Below are 17,464 nucleotides of genomic sequence, written 5' to 3' on the forward strand. Positions count from 1 at the left end.
GGGGGTGAGGCCTTTCGGAGGCTGTTGGGGCTGTGATGCCCCTCCTCCTCCTGGAGTCTCTGTGAGTGAGTGGGGAATGGCTCAAGCACACAGGCACTGGTCACTAGCTGGTGGGTAGACAGCAGCCTGAGAGGCGGCCATCATGTAGTAGCGTGGGCACTTGCCACTGTCTGCCCAGCTCACCCACTTGGGGACAGAGTACCCTTTAGCTTCTCCGGCCAAGGGATGGGACTAAGGTTGCCATTTTGCAAGTAAATGTTGGTGGGGCACCCTAGCTCCAAGGCGTCTGAGACCGGCCCCGAGTGTCTGGCCACGGCCAAGCAGGCACCTCATAGGCTGCCTGCGTTCAGGGGTGACACTTGGGACTGGTCGGGTTCTCGAGATGGGGTCCCAGGCCAAGGTACTGGGCTGGTGCTCCCTGGAGAGGGGCTGGGGCCCCTCAGAAGGCAGCCAAGTGGCTGTAGGTGGCCTGTGTGTGTATACTGCTCTTTATTCGTGGATAAATACGAGGAAATCATCTGTCAGAGGGGGCAGTTGGGGGCAGGGCGGGCAGGTCCCAGTGGCAGGGGACGGGCCCCCTCGGTGGGGGCCGGCTTGGTGTGCAGGGTCAGGCTGTCCCGCCAGGGCTCATACACCAGCATGTAGCTCTCCGCCCTCTTGATGGTGAACTTGTAGGCACGGTTGGGCAGCAGGTTGTGGACATCAAAGGCACAGGCAGCCACGGGGATGAGGCCACACTGAGTGCACTCCTGCTGGGTCCTCGGCTCCAGGAGCTTGAAGCGCAGCTCGAACTGCTCGGGTGCGGCTGGCTGGACGGTGACAAACCAGCGCAGGCTGACCCAGTCCTGGTGGGCTACGGATTCCTTGCGGTCAAACATGACGGGCATCTTGGTGCTCAGCATGAGCCGGATGTGAGGGACCTTGGTGGCACCGATGTCCGTCACCAGCCGGTGCTTAATGTGCAGCCGGCCCGGCACCATCATGGCCAGGAAGTTGTCCATGACGGCAGCCAGCTCTGACAGCCGTCGCTCCACGTGTCCCCAGCCGGCCAGGAAGGGCCTCGGGTCGGGCGACTCGAGCAGGGTGTCCAGCTGGGCGCGGCCACGGTCCAGCTGCTCCAGCAGGTCTCCGAGCAGCAGGAGCTGGATCTTGGTCTGCGCGGTGCCCACCCTCTTCATGCGCTGGAACTTCCAGGGGTCGACAAACTGCAGCATGGTGTTGGGCAGCGCCAGCGGGTTCTGGTCGCCCAGAGCCAGGTGCTTGGGCAGGACCTCCAGGTAGTAGGAGCACTTCTGCAGCAGCTCCACGCGAGCGTGGTGGCGCTTGAGCAGGTGCGGGCTGAGGTCGGAGGTCAGGAACTCGCGCAGTGCTGTCCGGCGTTCCACGTAGGTCCTCCAGGCCTGGGGCTCCAGCAGCTGGCCCTCCTCCCCCTCCTCTGCCTCCTCAGGGTCTAGGAAGGCGCGCACACTGTCCAGCTTCCTCTGGTCCAGGCCCAGGCCTGGTGCCGGGAAGTTCATGGTCTGGGAGCTGGGGATGGGGCCAGGAGGGGGCATGAGATGAGGAGCCCCCTCCCCCAGCCTCCCTGCCCTGGGGGTCCTTTCTGTCCTCTGTCATTGCCTGGGGGCTCTCTGGAGAGCAGCTCCAGAGTCCCATGCTCTGTGCAGACCAAGGACTAGGCCAATATGGGCAGCCCGCGCTGCGGGGTCTGGGCTCTGAGGACCAGTAAGAAGGGGCTTCATGACCCGAAGAATCACTGCCCCCTGAGACGTGTGGCCAGAGCGGTGAGACCCTCCCTCAGTGCATGGACAGCTGAGGCAGGAAGCCTGGCAGCCTGCTTACAGGGATCCGGTGCCCAGTGGAAACGGCCCCGGGCCGCTGGGCGGGGTTGGCTCCTGTGGCTGGGATCCGAGCAGGGGCGGGGAGACAGCCTGGGACTGAGCAGGATCCAGGAAGAGGCTGCCTCGCGAACCCCCCGCCCCGGGCGTCGCCCCTCGGCCCCCGTCCGTGGCGCTTCCCCGGTGCCCACCTGCCCTGGCCTTGGCGAGCGGAGCCGTGCGGCTCGGAGGAAGTCCACAGCTGTCCGGCGGCGCCGCGCCTCCAGCAGCGAGTGTCCCCAGGTTGCCTAGGGGACGCAGGGCCCTTGTGACGCCCGCCCAGCCCGGCTCCGCGTTGGGGGTGGGGCGGAGACCCCGCTGTCGGGGGGGGGGGGGGCAGGGGGGAGGGGGAGGGGGAGGGGGCGGCCCCCAGAGCAGCTCCTGGAAGCCCGGCCCACGGTCGGAGCGCGTTGTGCGCACAGGGCGCCCGGGACCCCTCTCGGATCCCTGCGCCCCTAGTACTGGGTGACAAGCCTGCAGGCTCTGCGGAGTCCGATCAGTCGGCTGTCCGCCTTGTGAGAGTCTGAAGTGTGTCCCACGTTTTCTATCGCTCTGTTGGACCCCCTTTAGGTGGGGTCCGCGGGGGTGGGGGGGCACCATCTGACTGTGGGGACTACAGGGCCTGGGAGGAGGCGGTCTCAGCGAGCCGTTAATCCAGGGGACTGGCCGTTTCCAGGGGTCTTCTGGTGGGAAGAGACCCGTCCTCGCGCTTCAGGTGTTGCTGATAAGCCCTTAGGACCCAGTGGCTGCTCAGCAAAGTAGCATGCTTCCCAGGCCTTAAAGGTGCTGGGTGGGACCCACACCTTTTCCTAACTTTGCTCCCTGGTGCTCTACTAGATGTTTGCCAAACCAAAAGCAGACAACTCCCTGTCAGGGAGTCAAGGCTGACTCACAGTGCCCCTGTCACTGTTCACGGGAGTAGAAAGCCCGGTCTTTCTCCCAAGGAGCTCATAGTGGTTTTGAACTGCTGACCATGCCGTTCACAGCCCAACATGCAGCCACTACACCACCAGTGCTCCTTTTTCATTTGCAAAGCCTGTAAATGCACATGTACAAACAGTCTCTCTCCAACCTGCCCACACACCCCTGCCTTCCCAATCCTCTGTACTCAGACACGGATGATGGGCCTGCCCGGAGCAGACTGTGTGTGGGAAAGCACTGACCTTGGGGTCCCTCCCTGTGTCTCCCTTTGTTGTGTCCCCTTCACCTTCACCTCAGGTCATGCATGTCTGCCTCCCGGCTAGTGACTGCCCTCCCACCCCGATAGCTATGCAAGAATGACTCTTTCTGAATACAGACCTTTTCTGGACTTTCTACCTCATCCCATATAGCGTTGTCCCTTGCCACATCGTCTTCCAGGTTCAGCCAGGTTCGAGACGGTGTCCACACACCTGTGGGTCGTCTCTGACTGCGGGCCCCATGTTCCACCCGTTGCTGGGCCACAGGTGTCTGTCTTTGTCCTTTTATTGATTTTGTTGAGAACTTTTGCTTCTATGTTGAGGCGGGATCTTGGTCCATAGATTGCTTGCTTTCTTAGGACTTTGCTGGTTTGGGCGTTGGGGTGATTCTTGCTTTCGAGAATTCCCTCAGGAGTATTTGCCCATTCTATGACGTGGGATTTGTTTTAATGGAATTACTTTTAGTCTGTCTCTGACTGTGTGGGAGTCTCATCAGGGGAGCCTGCTGGGCCTGGACTTAATTTGTTGAGAAACTTGTTTCTTTTTTAATGATGGTCCTTTTCTTCTGGGCTATAGGGCTGTGAAAATTTTCTTCTCAGACAGTGTTAGTTTGGGTAGGTAGTGTGTTTCTAGAAATTTTTTTCTTGTAGGCTTTCAACTTTCTTGGAATGCAGTTCCTGATCTCAAAAAGATCAGCTCACTGCCGTCAGGGTGGCTCTGACTCGCAGTGGCCCTTCAGGACAGATTGTAAGTGCCCTGTGGGTTTCAAGAACTGCAGAGCTTTAAGGAAGTAGAAAGCCTCATTGTCGCTGGAAGAGTGGCTGGTAGTTTCAAACTACTGACCTTATGGATCGCCGTCCAAATGCATAACCTACTATCCCACCAGGGATCACTCTCAGTTCCTGGTAGTGTTCTGTCTTTGTAGTGTGTTGTTTTTCTTTTTCTTTGATTTTTTCATATGTTTGGAATTGACTTGCACGGTCACTAAAGAATCCAAGTCCATTTACTTCCCCTCCTTTTTCAGCCACTGATATCATTATTGAAAGATAAGAGGCGAGGAATCTGCAGAGTTTTTAAGGCTGTGAGCTTTCTCTCTCCCTTTTTTTAGTGATTTCAAGTTATTTGTTTATTGTGGTTTTTTAAAGAGAGACTCGCTCTGTGTGGTGGCACAGCCCGTGCCAGCAATTAAATCAGCAGCAAGGCCCTGTTAAACACCCTCATCTCACCCCTCTCCCTCCCTCTACCGGTTCCTGCAGCGCCCCTCGCCTTGCCCCACCCCATCTCTGGCCTCCTCCTGGTCGTCAATTTCTCACCCTTTTCCTTAGAATGATGGTATCACTAAGTATGTGTCTTTATAAGGTTGACTACCTTTGGTAAGCATAAGGTTCTTCAGTTTTGTCCATGTCTTTCAGTGTTTAAAAGAGTTACCATTGTTTGTAATTGATGCATAATATTACGTTCTACAAACATTCCAGAGGTTTTTATATCCATTCCTCTATAATAGGAATTTTTGGCTATTTCCATGTTTTTGCTATTATGGAAATCGTGCAATAAACACAAGTGTGGAAATGTCTGTCTGTGTTGTGTTCTTTTATGCAGGATATATACCTGGTAGAGGGATTTCAGGATCAACAGGTAACTGGATTTGGATCTGTTTAAGTAAACGTCACTCTGATCTCCGCAGGGGCTGGACAATTCTGCAGTCCCTCCAAGGACGGATGAGCACTCCAACCTCTCCACATCCTCTCCAGCACTTCTTTCCTTCTGGGTTTTTTGTTTTTAATTTTGCTTAGAGGGTCAGTGTGAGATGGTATCTCCTCGCATTTTAATTTGTATTTATTTTCTTGCTAATGAATTTGAGCATTTCTTCACATAGTTGTGGGTCACAAAGATGTCCTCATCTTTAGGAAATAGTCTTGTCATATCTTGTACACATGTTTTTTAAAAATCATTTTTTTAATTAGTTTGAAAATTTATTTATCAATATTTGAGTATAGATAATCAGATTGCAAAATAGGTAGAAGAATTTCTTCTTATAATTTTATCACTGTTGAAAATTCTTCTTTACTATATATTACTTTGGAGACTTCATAGATCAACTTCCCTAAGACTATAGTTATCTACATTAAAATTGAAATAGAAATTTTGATGATAACATTTCTCAGGGAAGAATTAAAAATCATTTTATTGGTGGCTCATACAACGCTTATCACAATCCATTCATACATACATAGTGTCAAGCACATTTGTACATTTGTTGCCATCATCATTCTCAAAACGTTTGCTCTCCACTTAAGTCCCTGGTATCAGCTCCTCATTTTCCCCCTCCCTCCCCGCTCCCCCCTCCCTCATGAACCCTTGATAATTTATATATATATATAAATTATTCTTTTGTCATATCTTGCCTGTTCGATGTCTCCCTTCACCCACTTCTGTTGTTCGTCCCCCAGAGAGGAGGTCACATGTAGATCCTTGTGATTGGTTCCCCTGGTACCCATGTTTTGATTGGTTATTTGTAATGTTCTCTTGAAGGTGTTGTAGTTGCCTATAGATTTTTGAAATTAACCCTTTATGTGTAGTATCATTACTTGATATGTTTTCCAATATGTAGGTTCTCTCAGCTCTTTGGATGCCTTTTTTTTTTATGTGTACGAGGGTTATCCTTTCAGAGGTTCCAGTCTTGATTTGTCTTCAATATGTGGCTATGTTCATTGTGTCTGTTTATGTCTTGTATTAGGGTCCTTAAGGCTGTCCCTAGCGTTTTTGTGAATGGTCTTTATGGCTCTGGGGTTTACTTAGATGGTTACTCCATCTTGAGTTTGTTTTTGTACGTGGTGTGAGGCATGGGTCCTGTTTCACTCTTTTGCAGGTGAAGATCTATTTTTTCTAGCATAATTTATTGAAAGGTGATGTTTTCCACACTCTGTGTGCTTTGGTCCTTTATCCTGGTTTCTGAGTTCTCAATTCTAATCAATCAGTCTTCCTGTCTATTGTTGAGCCCATAACGTCCTGTTTTAGTCACCCTGACGAATAATATAATAGGTTTTAAAGGCTGGGAATGAAAGGCTCCTTACTTTTTTTTAATTAATAAATATTTTTATTGGGCTCATACAACTCTTATCACAATCCATACATACATCAATTGAGCAAAGCTCCCTTATACATTTGTTGCCCTCGTCATTTTTTTTTCTCTTTTTACATTTTATTAGGGACTTTTTTTTAATAGTGTTTTATTTATCCTGGATTTCTTTCCTTACCGTATGAAGTTGGTGATTAATTTTTTGTTATTGTTTCTTTGGAGAATTATGCTGGGATTTGGATCAGAACTGAGTTGAATTTGTAGTTTTGATCATATTGACATTTTCACCATCTCTAGTCTTATCTGCCCAGGAGCAGGAGCATGGAGGCTGTCCCATCTGTGCAAGTCTCTCTGGTTTCTTGTTGGGACGTTGGGTAGTTTTCCTTTTGTAAGTCTTATGTCTCTCTGGTAAGGTTTATTCTACGTATTTTCTCTTTTGTGTAGTTATTGTAAATGGCATTGTCCTTTTCATATATTTTCACTGTCATCTTTAATATGCGAGAATCCAACTGATTTCTGTGTGTTGGTCTTATAGCCAACTATGCTACCAAGTTTTTCCATTCGTTCCAGAGACTTTTCAAAGCGAGAGAGTGTCTTGTTTCTTTTCTGCCTACACTGATGCCTCTAATATCTTTTTGATGTCTTCTGGCTCTCGCTAAGCATCCCAGGACTATTTTAAATAGGAATGGCGATAGGGAGCAAATTCATTCCCACCCTCCTGCTCTAATCTTTATTATTTCGTTTCTTCTGGTAATGGCAGCTTTGTTTCTTTGTATTTTCCTCTCTTTTGCGATGATGGATTATGATGTTGATTTTGGTTCTTTCTTAGTTTTGGGGGTATGTGTGCCCTCATTAGAAGCTCTGGTGGCCTGTGGGCTGCTAACTGCAAAGTGAGCAATTTGAAGCCACCAGCTCTCCTGAGGGAGACAAGTAAGGCTTCCTACTCCCGTAAAGAGCCCCGGCTCCAGAAACCCGCCAGGACAGTCATTCCCGGTCCTACAGGCTCTGTGAGTCAGAACGAACTCCATGGCCATGAGTCTGTTTTTGCTTTTAACGCCCTTCCTGCTATTTGTTGTCCCCCGAAAACAACTTCTGATGTGCTTCCAAGACTTTGGTATGTTGTGTTCTCACAGTTCTTCGATTCAAGAAAACGTTGGGAAACTGTCTTCTCTTACCCAGTGGTTTCAAAACTCAGCCAGACGGCCTCACAGCAGGGGGTTAGGGTATTACTCTGTCTCCATGCATTTTAACTTTCCCCTTGATCTTCCCATTGCTGATCTCCAGTCTGAGTGTTGTAATCTGAGAAGATGCTTTACAGTGGCATATCCATGTCTCAAAATTTACCCAGTCTTTTTTTGTGCCCGTTTTTGATCCTGGTTTTATGTCACCTTGGCTGGGCCAGAGCTCTCTCATGACGTGAGGCGGCATGGTGTGGTCAGCTCCGTGGGGGCATCTTCTGAGAGGCGGCCACACAGTTGTGGGGAGAACAGACTGAGTGCTGCCTCCTGAACCTGGTCACCGTCTTAATACAGTGGGCACAGTGGAGGGAGGCTCTGTAGGGGCGTGGCTGAGTCTTGCTATAGACAGACAGTGTGGAAGGCAGCTCACTTCCACTGCTGGATCTGCACCCTGCATCTGTCACAGTGCCTGCCAATGCCATCAGCAGACTGAGGGTGAGAGCTAGGGTGGATCCATTCGGTGTGGCATCCACCAACCTGTGGTCCCTGCCTCATCTTCCTGCTTCCTGTTCAATCAGCCCCCACAGTGACACGTGTCACGGGAAGCCTGCAGCCTCCTGACCCACAGGCTTGAGCTGGGCTGTATTTGCCTGCCTCGGTGACTGGGCACCTCTCTGTGTCAGCACACACCCCGGTGTCACCGGTTTTGCTTCCCTAGCACACTCAGCCTAACAATGCCAGTGATGGTTAATAATTACTTTCCAGGTAATTGTAGTTTCACTCACAGTTGTACACAACATAGACGCCATGGACCTGCTGGCCAGTGTCTCCTGGTGCAGGGACTGGGCGCTGTCATCAGGTGGGCCCCGGGCAGTCTCCTGGCATCCGTGTGTTGTAGAGTAGAACTGAGCCACAGAGTTGTATAGACTGTAAGCTTTACAGGGTCAGGGGCCCTGGTGGCAGGGTGGTTGCACATTGGGTTGCTAACCACAAGGTCAGTAGTTCAAACCCACCAACTTCTCTGTGGGAGAAAGAGGAGGCTTTCTGCTTCTGTAAAGACTATCTTGCAAACCCACAGGGGCAGTTCTGCCCTGTCCTGCAGGGTCACTGTGAGTCGGCACTGCCTCCCTGGCAGTGGGGTGGGTTGCTTTTGGGAAGCTTAATAGGAGGGGGTGCCAGTTCTTCCCTGACCACTGAGCCACTGGGTGGGCGATCCAAACCCCACATTAGCCTCGATTTTAGAGCCAGCCCTCATGGCAAGCTGTGCCATGCCTGTGTGCCCACACCTCTGTCCACCCTCCTCCCACAGCCACCCAGTGCCGCTAACAGCCCTCCCCTCCCCTGAGGGGAGGCCAGACGGGGGAAGAATGGCAGTCGCAGGTGGAGCCCAGGGGAGGGGGCCCAGCGGGGTGTGAGTCTGAACCCAGCTGAAGACAGGCAGACATGAAGAAGTGAGAAGCTGGTACCCGACCTCGGGGTGGGGGGGGGGCGGGAACCTGTGAAGGGTAAGGGACATGAGCTCAGGGCCAAGGTCACTGGGCAGGAGACAAGGACGCTCACGGTGGCCACTGCCTGGTCAGTGCCCAGCAGGCACAGCCCGTGGAAGTGCTTGGAGGGCAAGGGTACGTGGAAGGTGAGCAGGCTCTGGGTGGGGTGTGCCCAGGCAGTGATGTAGAGAGCAGAGGTCTAGGGCTGAGGTGGCCTGAGAGGGGCCTGCATAGCAGGGGCCCTTTAGAGAGGGGCTGGGAAGGCTTGGGGGGGTGATATGGGGGGATCCTCTGTGATGATCCCTCTGGGAGCTGGGGTGGGGCAGGCAGCCCCCCTCCCATCCTCTGATTGGTCACCAGGAGGTTAGGTGCTTTCTTGAGGGCACATTCTCACTAGATTATCAGCAGTTCTCAACCTGGGGGTTGAAACCCCTTTGGGGGTTGAATGACCCTTTCACAGGGGTCGCCTGATTCATAACAGTAACAAAATTACAGTTATGAAGTAGCAACAAAAATGATTTTATGGTTGGGGGTCACTACAACATGACGAACTGTATGAAAGGGTTGAGGCATTAGGAAGGTTGAGAGCCACTGTGTTAGAAAGGGCCTGCCCTGTCCCATTTTCAGGGGTCTCCTTGTGCTGACTAAGGCCTAGGGCACATGAAGTGGGTGGGGCCGGCCCAGGTCCTTCCAGGCTCTGAGGCCATGACACCATGGCTCTGTGGGATGGAGGGGTGTGGTCCATTGGGGAATCCCAGCCCTGCAGGACTGCACAGGTGGAGGCCACCTGGCCAAGGGCATCTCCCCAAAGCCCCAGAGAGAGGGCGAGGGAGTAACTCCTGGGAGACAGGTGTGGAACCTGGGAGGGGTGGGGTGGGCATGTAGAAACAACAGGCATATTGTGGAGGAGTGGGGCTTACCCCCAGCCTGGCGGGCAGGGCGGGCATGGGGCCCTCTGTCTTGGGGACAGAATGCACCCTCCATGTGCTGGGGCAGGTGTGAGGTCTGCACACTCAGGTGCTACAGTCGCACCTGCTGAGGAAGGCTGTGGGCAACCTCATACTGGCTGGTACAGTGTTACCACCCGGAGCTGTGGGCTGAGTCCTGCCCTGTGGACTGAGTCCTGCTAATGGACTCGCCCGAGCCAGACTTATGCTCTCTGGCCATGCTGCACAGGGTCCCTGTGTGCAGCAGGCCTGTGGGTTCTGACGAACGGGAAGGAGAGCATCCCTGTCCTGAAGACGCTCCATCCTCTACCTACCCACCTGTCCTCCTGTGCCCCTAGCAAGAACCTCCTCACTTCCAGAATAATCTACAGAATGTCGCCAGAGTTTCAGAAAAGCGGCTCATGGCAGCTTGTGGTAGGAGGCAGAGGGCGAGCGGCCTCACCCGGGGTGGAAGGTCTACCTGCTTGACCAGGAGGCAGAGGAGAGCCAGTGTCGGAGCCTTCGTCTGGTGGGGGTGCATCGTAGGCACAGGCTTCTGCAGACCCACAGGCCGGGCTCCGGGAGGCCATGGGGGTGAGCGGGGTGGGGACAGGGCAGGCCTCCTCCAATCCCTTCCTCTGGGTGTGCCGCCCTGCTGGGGAAGGGCCCCTAGGTCTCCTGCAACGCCCTGCCAGGCGTAACAGAGCCACTTCCTGGGTGGCCTTGGCACCCAGCCCCGCCTGTCAGGGCCTGGCTCGAGGCCCCTCCCTTCCTGGGTTCCAGCTGGGCCCCAGGCTTCTGTCAGCTGAGGGCAAGACCCTGCCTGTAGAGGTGATGCGAGATTGAGTGGAGAGAGCTGCTGGGCTGGGGGCCATGGGAGCCCTCTGCCCCCCTCAGCCGGAACACCAGCCTTGAGGTGTCCAGGGCCATGGGCCTCAGCCAGTGGGGAGCCCATGAAGTGACAGGAACAGACTCACCAGCCCAAGCCCTGTGTCAGCCACCACGGGGCAGGGGGTGCTGGCCCAGGAGGGCTTGTGCTGAGCAGCGTGGCCACACCGGCCCTTCTGGTTTCTCCTGGCACTGTGTGGGAAGTCCCTGGAGGCTCAGGGCTGGGCTGATGGAATCTGTGGGGAGCCTGCTCCAGTGCCGGGACCTCACAGGGGGCTGGTGACCGGCGGTGGCTGACTTTGGTGGCCACTGCCAGCAGCAGCATGGAGCCCTTCCTTAGGAAGAGGCTGACCTTCTTGTCCTTCCTATGGGACAAGATCTGGCCAGCGGAGATGCCAGACGATTGTGTGGCCCAGGCCTGGGACACAGAGCCCGGCCACCTGGAGGAAGCTGAGCCTGTGGGTGCCGAGCCCCAGGGGCAGCTCTTCAGGGCGCTGTGTGACTTCACTGCCCGCTGTGTGGATGAGCTGAGTGTCAGCCGTGGGGAGCTGCTCTTTGTCCTCCATGAGGACGGAGACTACTTGCTGGCCCGCCGGCTGTCGGGGCCACCCAGCACAGGGCTGGTACCTCTCACCTATGTCACCAAGGTCACGCCAGACGACGTGCTGTCAGGCCAGCCGTGAGTACCCGTGGGGACGGGCTGGGTGGTGGAGTAGGGATGGGTACCAGCCAACAAGGCTGTGCCCATTTGTCCAACTACTCAGGGCTGCTTGGGGGCAGCTGTTCCTAGGCCTGGTACCCAGAGTGAGCCCACAGAAAAGTGTGGGTGCCCAGCCTCCATGTCCTCATGGAGCAGGCCTGCAACAAGGCCACAGCCACCAGGGGAGCCACAGGACTGGCACTGGCAGGGCCTGGTGGGGTCAGTGCGATTGGGGCTTATCTCTGCAGTGGGCCCTGCTGACTGGCCAGCCCTTGTGTCGAATCCAGCTCTGCCGTCAGGCCTTGGGCCTAGACAGATGGAGTCTTGAGTTTGACTGTCGGCGTGCCAGGCCTGTAGGATGGAGCTGGGCTAGGTGCTGAGATGACCTTGTCTAACCTCATGGGCCCAGGTGGGACACGATAAGCAAGGCCCTACTTTATGCTGGGGGAGGTGGGGGTGGGGACAGATGGACAGGAGGGTTGTAGATGGGCATAGACCCCACTGACAGGAGGTCACAGGTGTGGGTCCGATGTCACCCGGGCTTGAGGGATTGCTCCTAGGCGCTGGCTTGGGGGTGAGTACCAGATATGGAGCCTACCTATTCTCCCAGAGTCTCCGGGCCCCAAGGGGGTGATGACAGGTGGGTGGGGAGGCAAATCAGGGGCACCTGCGATCATGAAGGGAGGGGACAGAGGGGCTGCTCCCAGGCAATTTCTGAGCCACCTGCCCACTCAGCCACACCTCACTCAATCCCAGGAGCCAAAACCCCTCAGGCCCCTCTGCCTGGCCTTGGGGCTCTCAGGGCTGGGGTATGTCCTTCCAGCCTGGCACATGGTGGCTGTCAGGTGACAATGACAGAAGTTGGCTGACCCTCCCCCCACCCCAGCTCTTCCTGCACACACTGGACCGAGCTCCGGCCAGGCCCAGTGAAGACCAGCACCTCTTAGGCTGATTCCAGCTTGCCTGGGGCCCTGGGCCCTCATACTGCCGGGCTTCATGGGAGAGGCCCTCAGAGCTGGGGGCTGGGGGTGGGCAGAGCCTGTGGCTGAGTACCTCCTGGAGGCAGTGGGGGGAGGTGGGTGCTGGGCTGCTCAGAGGAAGCTGTGGGAGCTAATAACCGTTTGTCCAGCTGGGACACGAAAGGCTGGCCACGCCCATGGTGCCATTACCCCAGACATACGGCTGACCCTGGGGCTAGGCTGGCGTGAGAGGTGCCTGCCCTCACACCCCAGGACGGCCCTGCCTGGTGGCTGGGAAACTCTTCACCAAGGACTGGTCAGGGCTGCAGACACCAGGTTGATCTCCTAGGTGTCTGCTGCCCTGCCCTGGCCCCCCGATCTGTCAGGTCGACAGGCTCTGTCCTCACAGAGTGCTTTGGCGTACACACACACACACACACCCCACCTTGTGCACTGTGTCCGTGTCTCTCTGCAGCAACACCACCCCCTCCATCTTAGTACTGGATGTACCCTTGGTTCCTCTCCTCCAGGTTGCCTTAGCATCTCAGTCCACTGACTGCCCCCACCACCATGGATGGGGGCACCCACACCCAGGAACCACTTGGTGCTCCTCTGGGGGAGGGACCTGGAAGATTCAGGAGGAGGCAGGCTTGGGTGGGAAAGTTGAGTCAGTCTGAGCTGAAATTCGATGGGCAGAGCCGGGCCATTACTGTTTCCCCATCCAGGCCTACGTGGGGGGCAGGCAACTAGCAAGGCCCCACGAGTCTGTGTTGCCCTCCCAGCTGAGGTTGTCTCATGGGCAGCCCCCCCAGGCTCCTGCTCCCTGAGCAACCCCACAGGGGACCAGCAAAGTCTGCAGGCCAGGGAGTGGCCACTCTGAGCTAACTGTCCCTGCCAGTGGCCAGTCCATGGCAGGGTCCTGAAGAACCTGTAGCTGAGATGAGTGGACCATTTGGTCAGGGTTGGGGCTGCTGGGGCCAGCCTGGGAGGCCCCAGACTCCGCATGACCTTGAGGCCAAGCAGGTGGCTTTCTGGGGCTGTGGCCTGGGACAGGCCACGTGGGCTGCTGGCATACTGACTGCTGCCTGCTGCCTGCAGCTGGTTCTTCAGCGGCATCAACAGGATGGAGGCCCAGCAGCTGCTCCTATTGCCGGGCAACGCACCAGGGGCATTCCTGGTCCGGCCCAGTGAGAGCAGTGTCGGGGACTATTCTCTGTCAGGTATGACAGTCACCCCCTGGGCACCTGGGTGGTCACTGATCCCGCCACTCCCTCACTCATCTGTGCCTTGCTTGTGCCTTAACTCCTTCGTGCTCTTAGTCCCATCATCACCCATTTGTTCCCAACTCCCCCTGCACTCGCTCATTCACCCACCACCCAGCCGCTTAGTTACTCAAGCACTTAGGCACCAGCCACTGGTTCCCTTCGTCACCTGATGAACTGTCCATGCTCCTTTGACCTCTTCTGCCCTTCCCGCTCACGCCCACCAGCCAGCTCTTCCTGCGGTCACTGTTACCCCCCCACTCACTCAGTCACTCACTGTCAATCACACTCTCTCACTCTTTCTCACTCAGTCACTCTCATTCACACTCACTCACTCACTCCTTTTCTCTCACACTCTCAGTCACTCACTGTCATTCACACTCACACTCACTCTTTCTCACACTCAGTCACTCTCATTCACTCACTCATTCACACTCACTCCTTTTCTCTCACACTCTCAGTCACTCTCATTCACACTCACTCATTCACACTCACTCCTTTTCTCTCACACTCTCTCACTCAGCCACTCACTGTCATTCACACTCTCTCTCACTCACACTCTCAATCACTCATTCACACTCACACTCAATCACTCTCCTTCATACTCACTCACAATCACTCCTTCACACTCTCACTCCCTCTTACTCTCTCACTGAAGCATCTCTCCAATACCCTCTCCATGCCAGCTCTGTGCCTGCTGTGCCAGGCCCCCAGGCCCCTCTGACTGTCCCTGGTTGGTAGCTGCCCACACCCCCTCTGGGAGCCAGGCTCCTTGGGGGGGGGGGGAACTCATGGACTGGAGGGGTGGGAGTCTGGGGCAGGCTGGACACCGTCAGACATGGTCCCCGTTTCACACGACCCCAGTCAGGACCCAGACCAGGGTCTGCCATTACCGCATTTCCACGGCGGCCCTGGGCGGCCTGTACCTGCAGAAAGGCCGGCTTTTCCCCAGCCTGGAGGAGCTGCTTGGCTTCTACAGAACCAACTGCAAGCTGATCGAGCACCCGCTGCTGCAGCCCTGTGTGCCCCAGGTACAGCTGGTGGTGGCCTCCTGGCCCCTGGGCGGTTCCACAGCGTTCTTCCAGGGGTGGGGGCTGCTTTCTCCCGGGAGGGCGATCGTGGCCAGGACAGAAGCCGTGGGAGGAGTCGCGGGCGCCTCAGGCCCCTGTCTCCTGGCCCGCAGACCTTTCATTAACAGCCCAGCCGCAGAGTAATGAGGGTTTGTGGACCGGATGTCAGGCTGGGGCAAAGGGGCCACTTAGCTCCCCTACGTCCACTGGAGCTCAGAGCATCTGTGAGCCGGGGCTGGTCGGGCGGCCTGGCCCTGGCTGCACCCCACCCCACCCCAGACCCCTCCTCAGCTGGTGGTGCCCCTCTACTGGGGAGCCCCGGCAGAAGCCTTGAGCGCCCCAACCCGCAGCAGCCCCCGGAACAGGACGAGTGGGAGCGGCCGCGCTCGGAGTTCTCCCTGCGGAGGAAGCTGGGCCAGGGCTACTTCGGGGAGGTGTGGGAAGGCCTGTGGCTGGGCTCGGCGCCCGTGGCCATCAAGATCATCACGTCAGGTGGGTGGCCCCGCAGGGTCCCGGCGGCTGCGCGAGTCAGGGCGCAGGCGCGCGTCCTCAGCCGCCTCTGCCCCGCGACCCCCGCAGCCCACATGAAGCTCGCAGACCTGGCCAAGGAGATCCATACGCTCAAGAGCCTGCGGCACGAGCGGCTCATCCGGCTGCACGCCGTGTGCTCCGCGGGCGAGCCCGTGTACATCGTCACCGAGCTCATGCGCAAGGGCAACTTGCAGGCCTACCTGGGCGGTGAGTGGTGCCAGGAGCCTCGAGCCCTCCCCTGCTGTCCCCATCCTATGGGGCCTCCCCAGCCTCACCCCATGCCTGTCCGGAGCCGCCCCGCACTCCAGTCCCATCCCCTGTCCTGGTGGCCTCCTGCCTCATCCCTGCGGTTCCCCGGCCCCTGTGCCCTTCAGACCCAGCTCACCCCACCACGCCCACCTGGGTATCCACGCCACCCCATCCTGGCCCCGCCCCTCGGTTCATGGCCCCTCCCTGACCCAAACCCTGCACCAAATTGAGCCCTGATTTCCCTTCCTGGCCCCGCCCTACTAGGACCTAATGGAGGTCTGGGGAGCCTGGGCCCTGGGGGAATCCCCCTCACTGTGGCTGACCTCATTCCAGGCTGGCCCACCCCAGCCCCAGCCTGCCCTCACCTGGAGCCCAGCCCAGGCAAACCTCCGTCAAGTGGCCCTGCCCAAACATAGCCTGTGGCTGGCAGGGGGCCACATTTTGGAGTCTGGACATCGGCCCCTGTGTGGCTGGCTGTGGGCTCTTCTGGTCTTTGGACTCTTGGAAGTCAGACTGGTGTCTGAGTAGCAGGGCGGCCCTCATGCAGGCCTGACCTGGCCCGTCAGGACACTAGGGGTCTCAGTGAGGCAGAAGGCCCAGGGTCAAGTGACACCCCCTGCTCTGCAGGTCCCGAGGGCAAGGCCCTGAGCCTGGCCCACCTGCTAAGCTTTGCCCGCCAGGTGGCTGAGGGCATGGGCTACCTGGAGGAGCAGCGCGTGGTGCACAGGGACCTGGCTGCCAGGAACGTACTCGTGGGCGAAGACCGGGCCTGCAAGGTGGCCGACTTTGGCCTGGCCCGGTTGCTCAAGGTCAGCTTGTCCTTCTGCTAGGGCAGCCAGCAGGAGGGGCTGCGGGAGGGACCCCCACCCCACCTCATGCCCACCAGCCCTCCTTCCCACAGGACGACATCTACTCCCCCAGCAGCAGCACCAAGATCCCTGTCAAGTGGACGGCGCCTGAGGCGGCCAACTACCGCATCTACTCCCAGAAGTCGGACGTCTGGTCCTTCGGAGTCCTGCTCTTTGAGGTCTTCACCTACGGCCAGTGTCCCTATGAAGGTTGGCGGCACCCTGCTGAGATCCGGCCTGAGGGGCAAGGCACAGCCTGACCCAGGGTCGCCTGCGGCAGGAGAGGGGTCTGGCCCAAGGGAGGAGTGGGGCCTGCCCTGGGGGTTCACCTGAGGGAGGAGGCCAGTGGCAAGTTGGGAGGCTTGTGAGCAGGTGTCCATTGCTGACCGTGGGCCTGCCCGTTGGCCCCCTTCCCAGGAATGACCAACCATGAGACACTGCAGCAGATCTCGAGGGGGTACCGGCTGCCTCGGCCCGCAGCCTGTCCTGCGGAGGTGTACTCACTCATGTTGGAGTGCTGGAGGGGCATACCCGAAGAGAGGCCCACCTTTGCCACGCTGCAGGAGAAGTTGGGCGCCAGCTACAGACGCCTCCACCCGGCACTCACATGACCAGCTGCCCGCCCTCCCCTAGAGCAGGCCCAGGACAGTGTTTGCTGCAAATGTGTACAGAGTGGCCACCTGCCGAGTCTCTGGTGTAGCCTTGTGTGCAGACATGCACACGTGTGCACATGATAGGCAAATGGAGATGGCTTTGCCCACAGATGCCACCCAGATGGCTGGACGCACATCCCTGTGACTCAGGGGGATGGGCTCAGCTCAGAAGGATTGGCAGTTTGAATCTGCCCAGGCCCAGGGGGGCTGGGGGTGAGCCCTTGGGCACAGGCTCTGCAGAAGTCGTGCACATGTGAGCTGGCACCCAATAAATATTTATTTTCTACTCAGACCCATGCAGATTACATAGCAACCCTCACCCCCAGGAGCCCCCGGCTCTTGAGTGGGGTGGACAGAGGTGGGGTGAGCAGGCCCCATGTAGCCTCTCCATGCCCAGGGCATCTTGGGTCTCAGCACAGGCAAGTTTGCGTCTCAGTGGCACCTGCCTTTCAAAAGTGCCAATCTTTTCGTATCCCTGAGCTGCAGCAGAAGGGACCCCTTGCTTAGGCTCTGGGATCAAGGAGGAGGGAGCAAAGGCCCACTAGCCAAGGCTGCTTCATCCTGCAGCCCTGGGCCAGGTGG

The 17,464-nt window shown here is 56.9% G+C and overlaps 2 protein-coding genes across 2 annotated transcripts; one reads left to right on the forward strand and one right to left on the reverse strand.

The window, feature by feature from the left end:
• Window positions 1-521: 521 nt before the first annotated feature.
• On the reverse strand, window positions 522-1,709 carry FNDC11 (fibronectin type III domain containing 11). The gene has a single exon (XM_075527673.1). It carries the CDS (start codon window positions 1,551-1,553, stop codon window positions 522-524), a length of 1,032 nt encoding a protein of 343 aa, XP_075383788.1. The 5' UTR covers window positions 1,554-1,709.
• Window positions 1,710-10,454: 8,745 nt separating this feature from the next.
• Window positions 10,455-16,842, forward strand: SRMS (src-related kinase lacking C-terminal regulatory tyrosine and N-terminal myristylation sites). The gene is made up of 8 exons (XM_075527737.1): window positions 10,455-11,289; window positions 13,368-13,489; window positions 14,396-14,562; window positions 14,952-15,093; window positions 15,181-15,339; window positions 16,009-16,190; window positions 16,283-16,439; window positions 16,647-16,842. The coding sequence occupies exons 1-8, from the start codon at window positions 10,934-10,936 to the stop codon at window positions 16,838-16,840; spliced, it is 1,479 nt and encodes a 492-aa protein (XP_075383852.1). The 5' UTR covers window positions 10,455-10,933; the 3' UTR covers window positions 16,841-16,842.
• Window positions 16,843-17,464: the final 622 nt, after the last annotated feature.

Source organism: Tenrec ecaudatus, chromosome 12 (assembly GCF_050624435.1).
Source record: "Tenrec ecaudatus isolate mTenEca1 chromosome 12, mTenEca1.hap1, whole genome shotgun sequence".
Classification (NCBI taxonomy): Eukaryota; Metazoa; Chordata; class Mammalia; order Afrosoricida; family Tenrecidae; genus Tenrec; species Tenrec ecaudatus.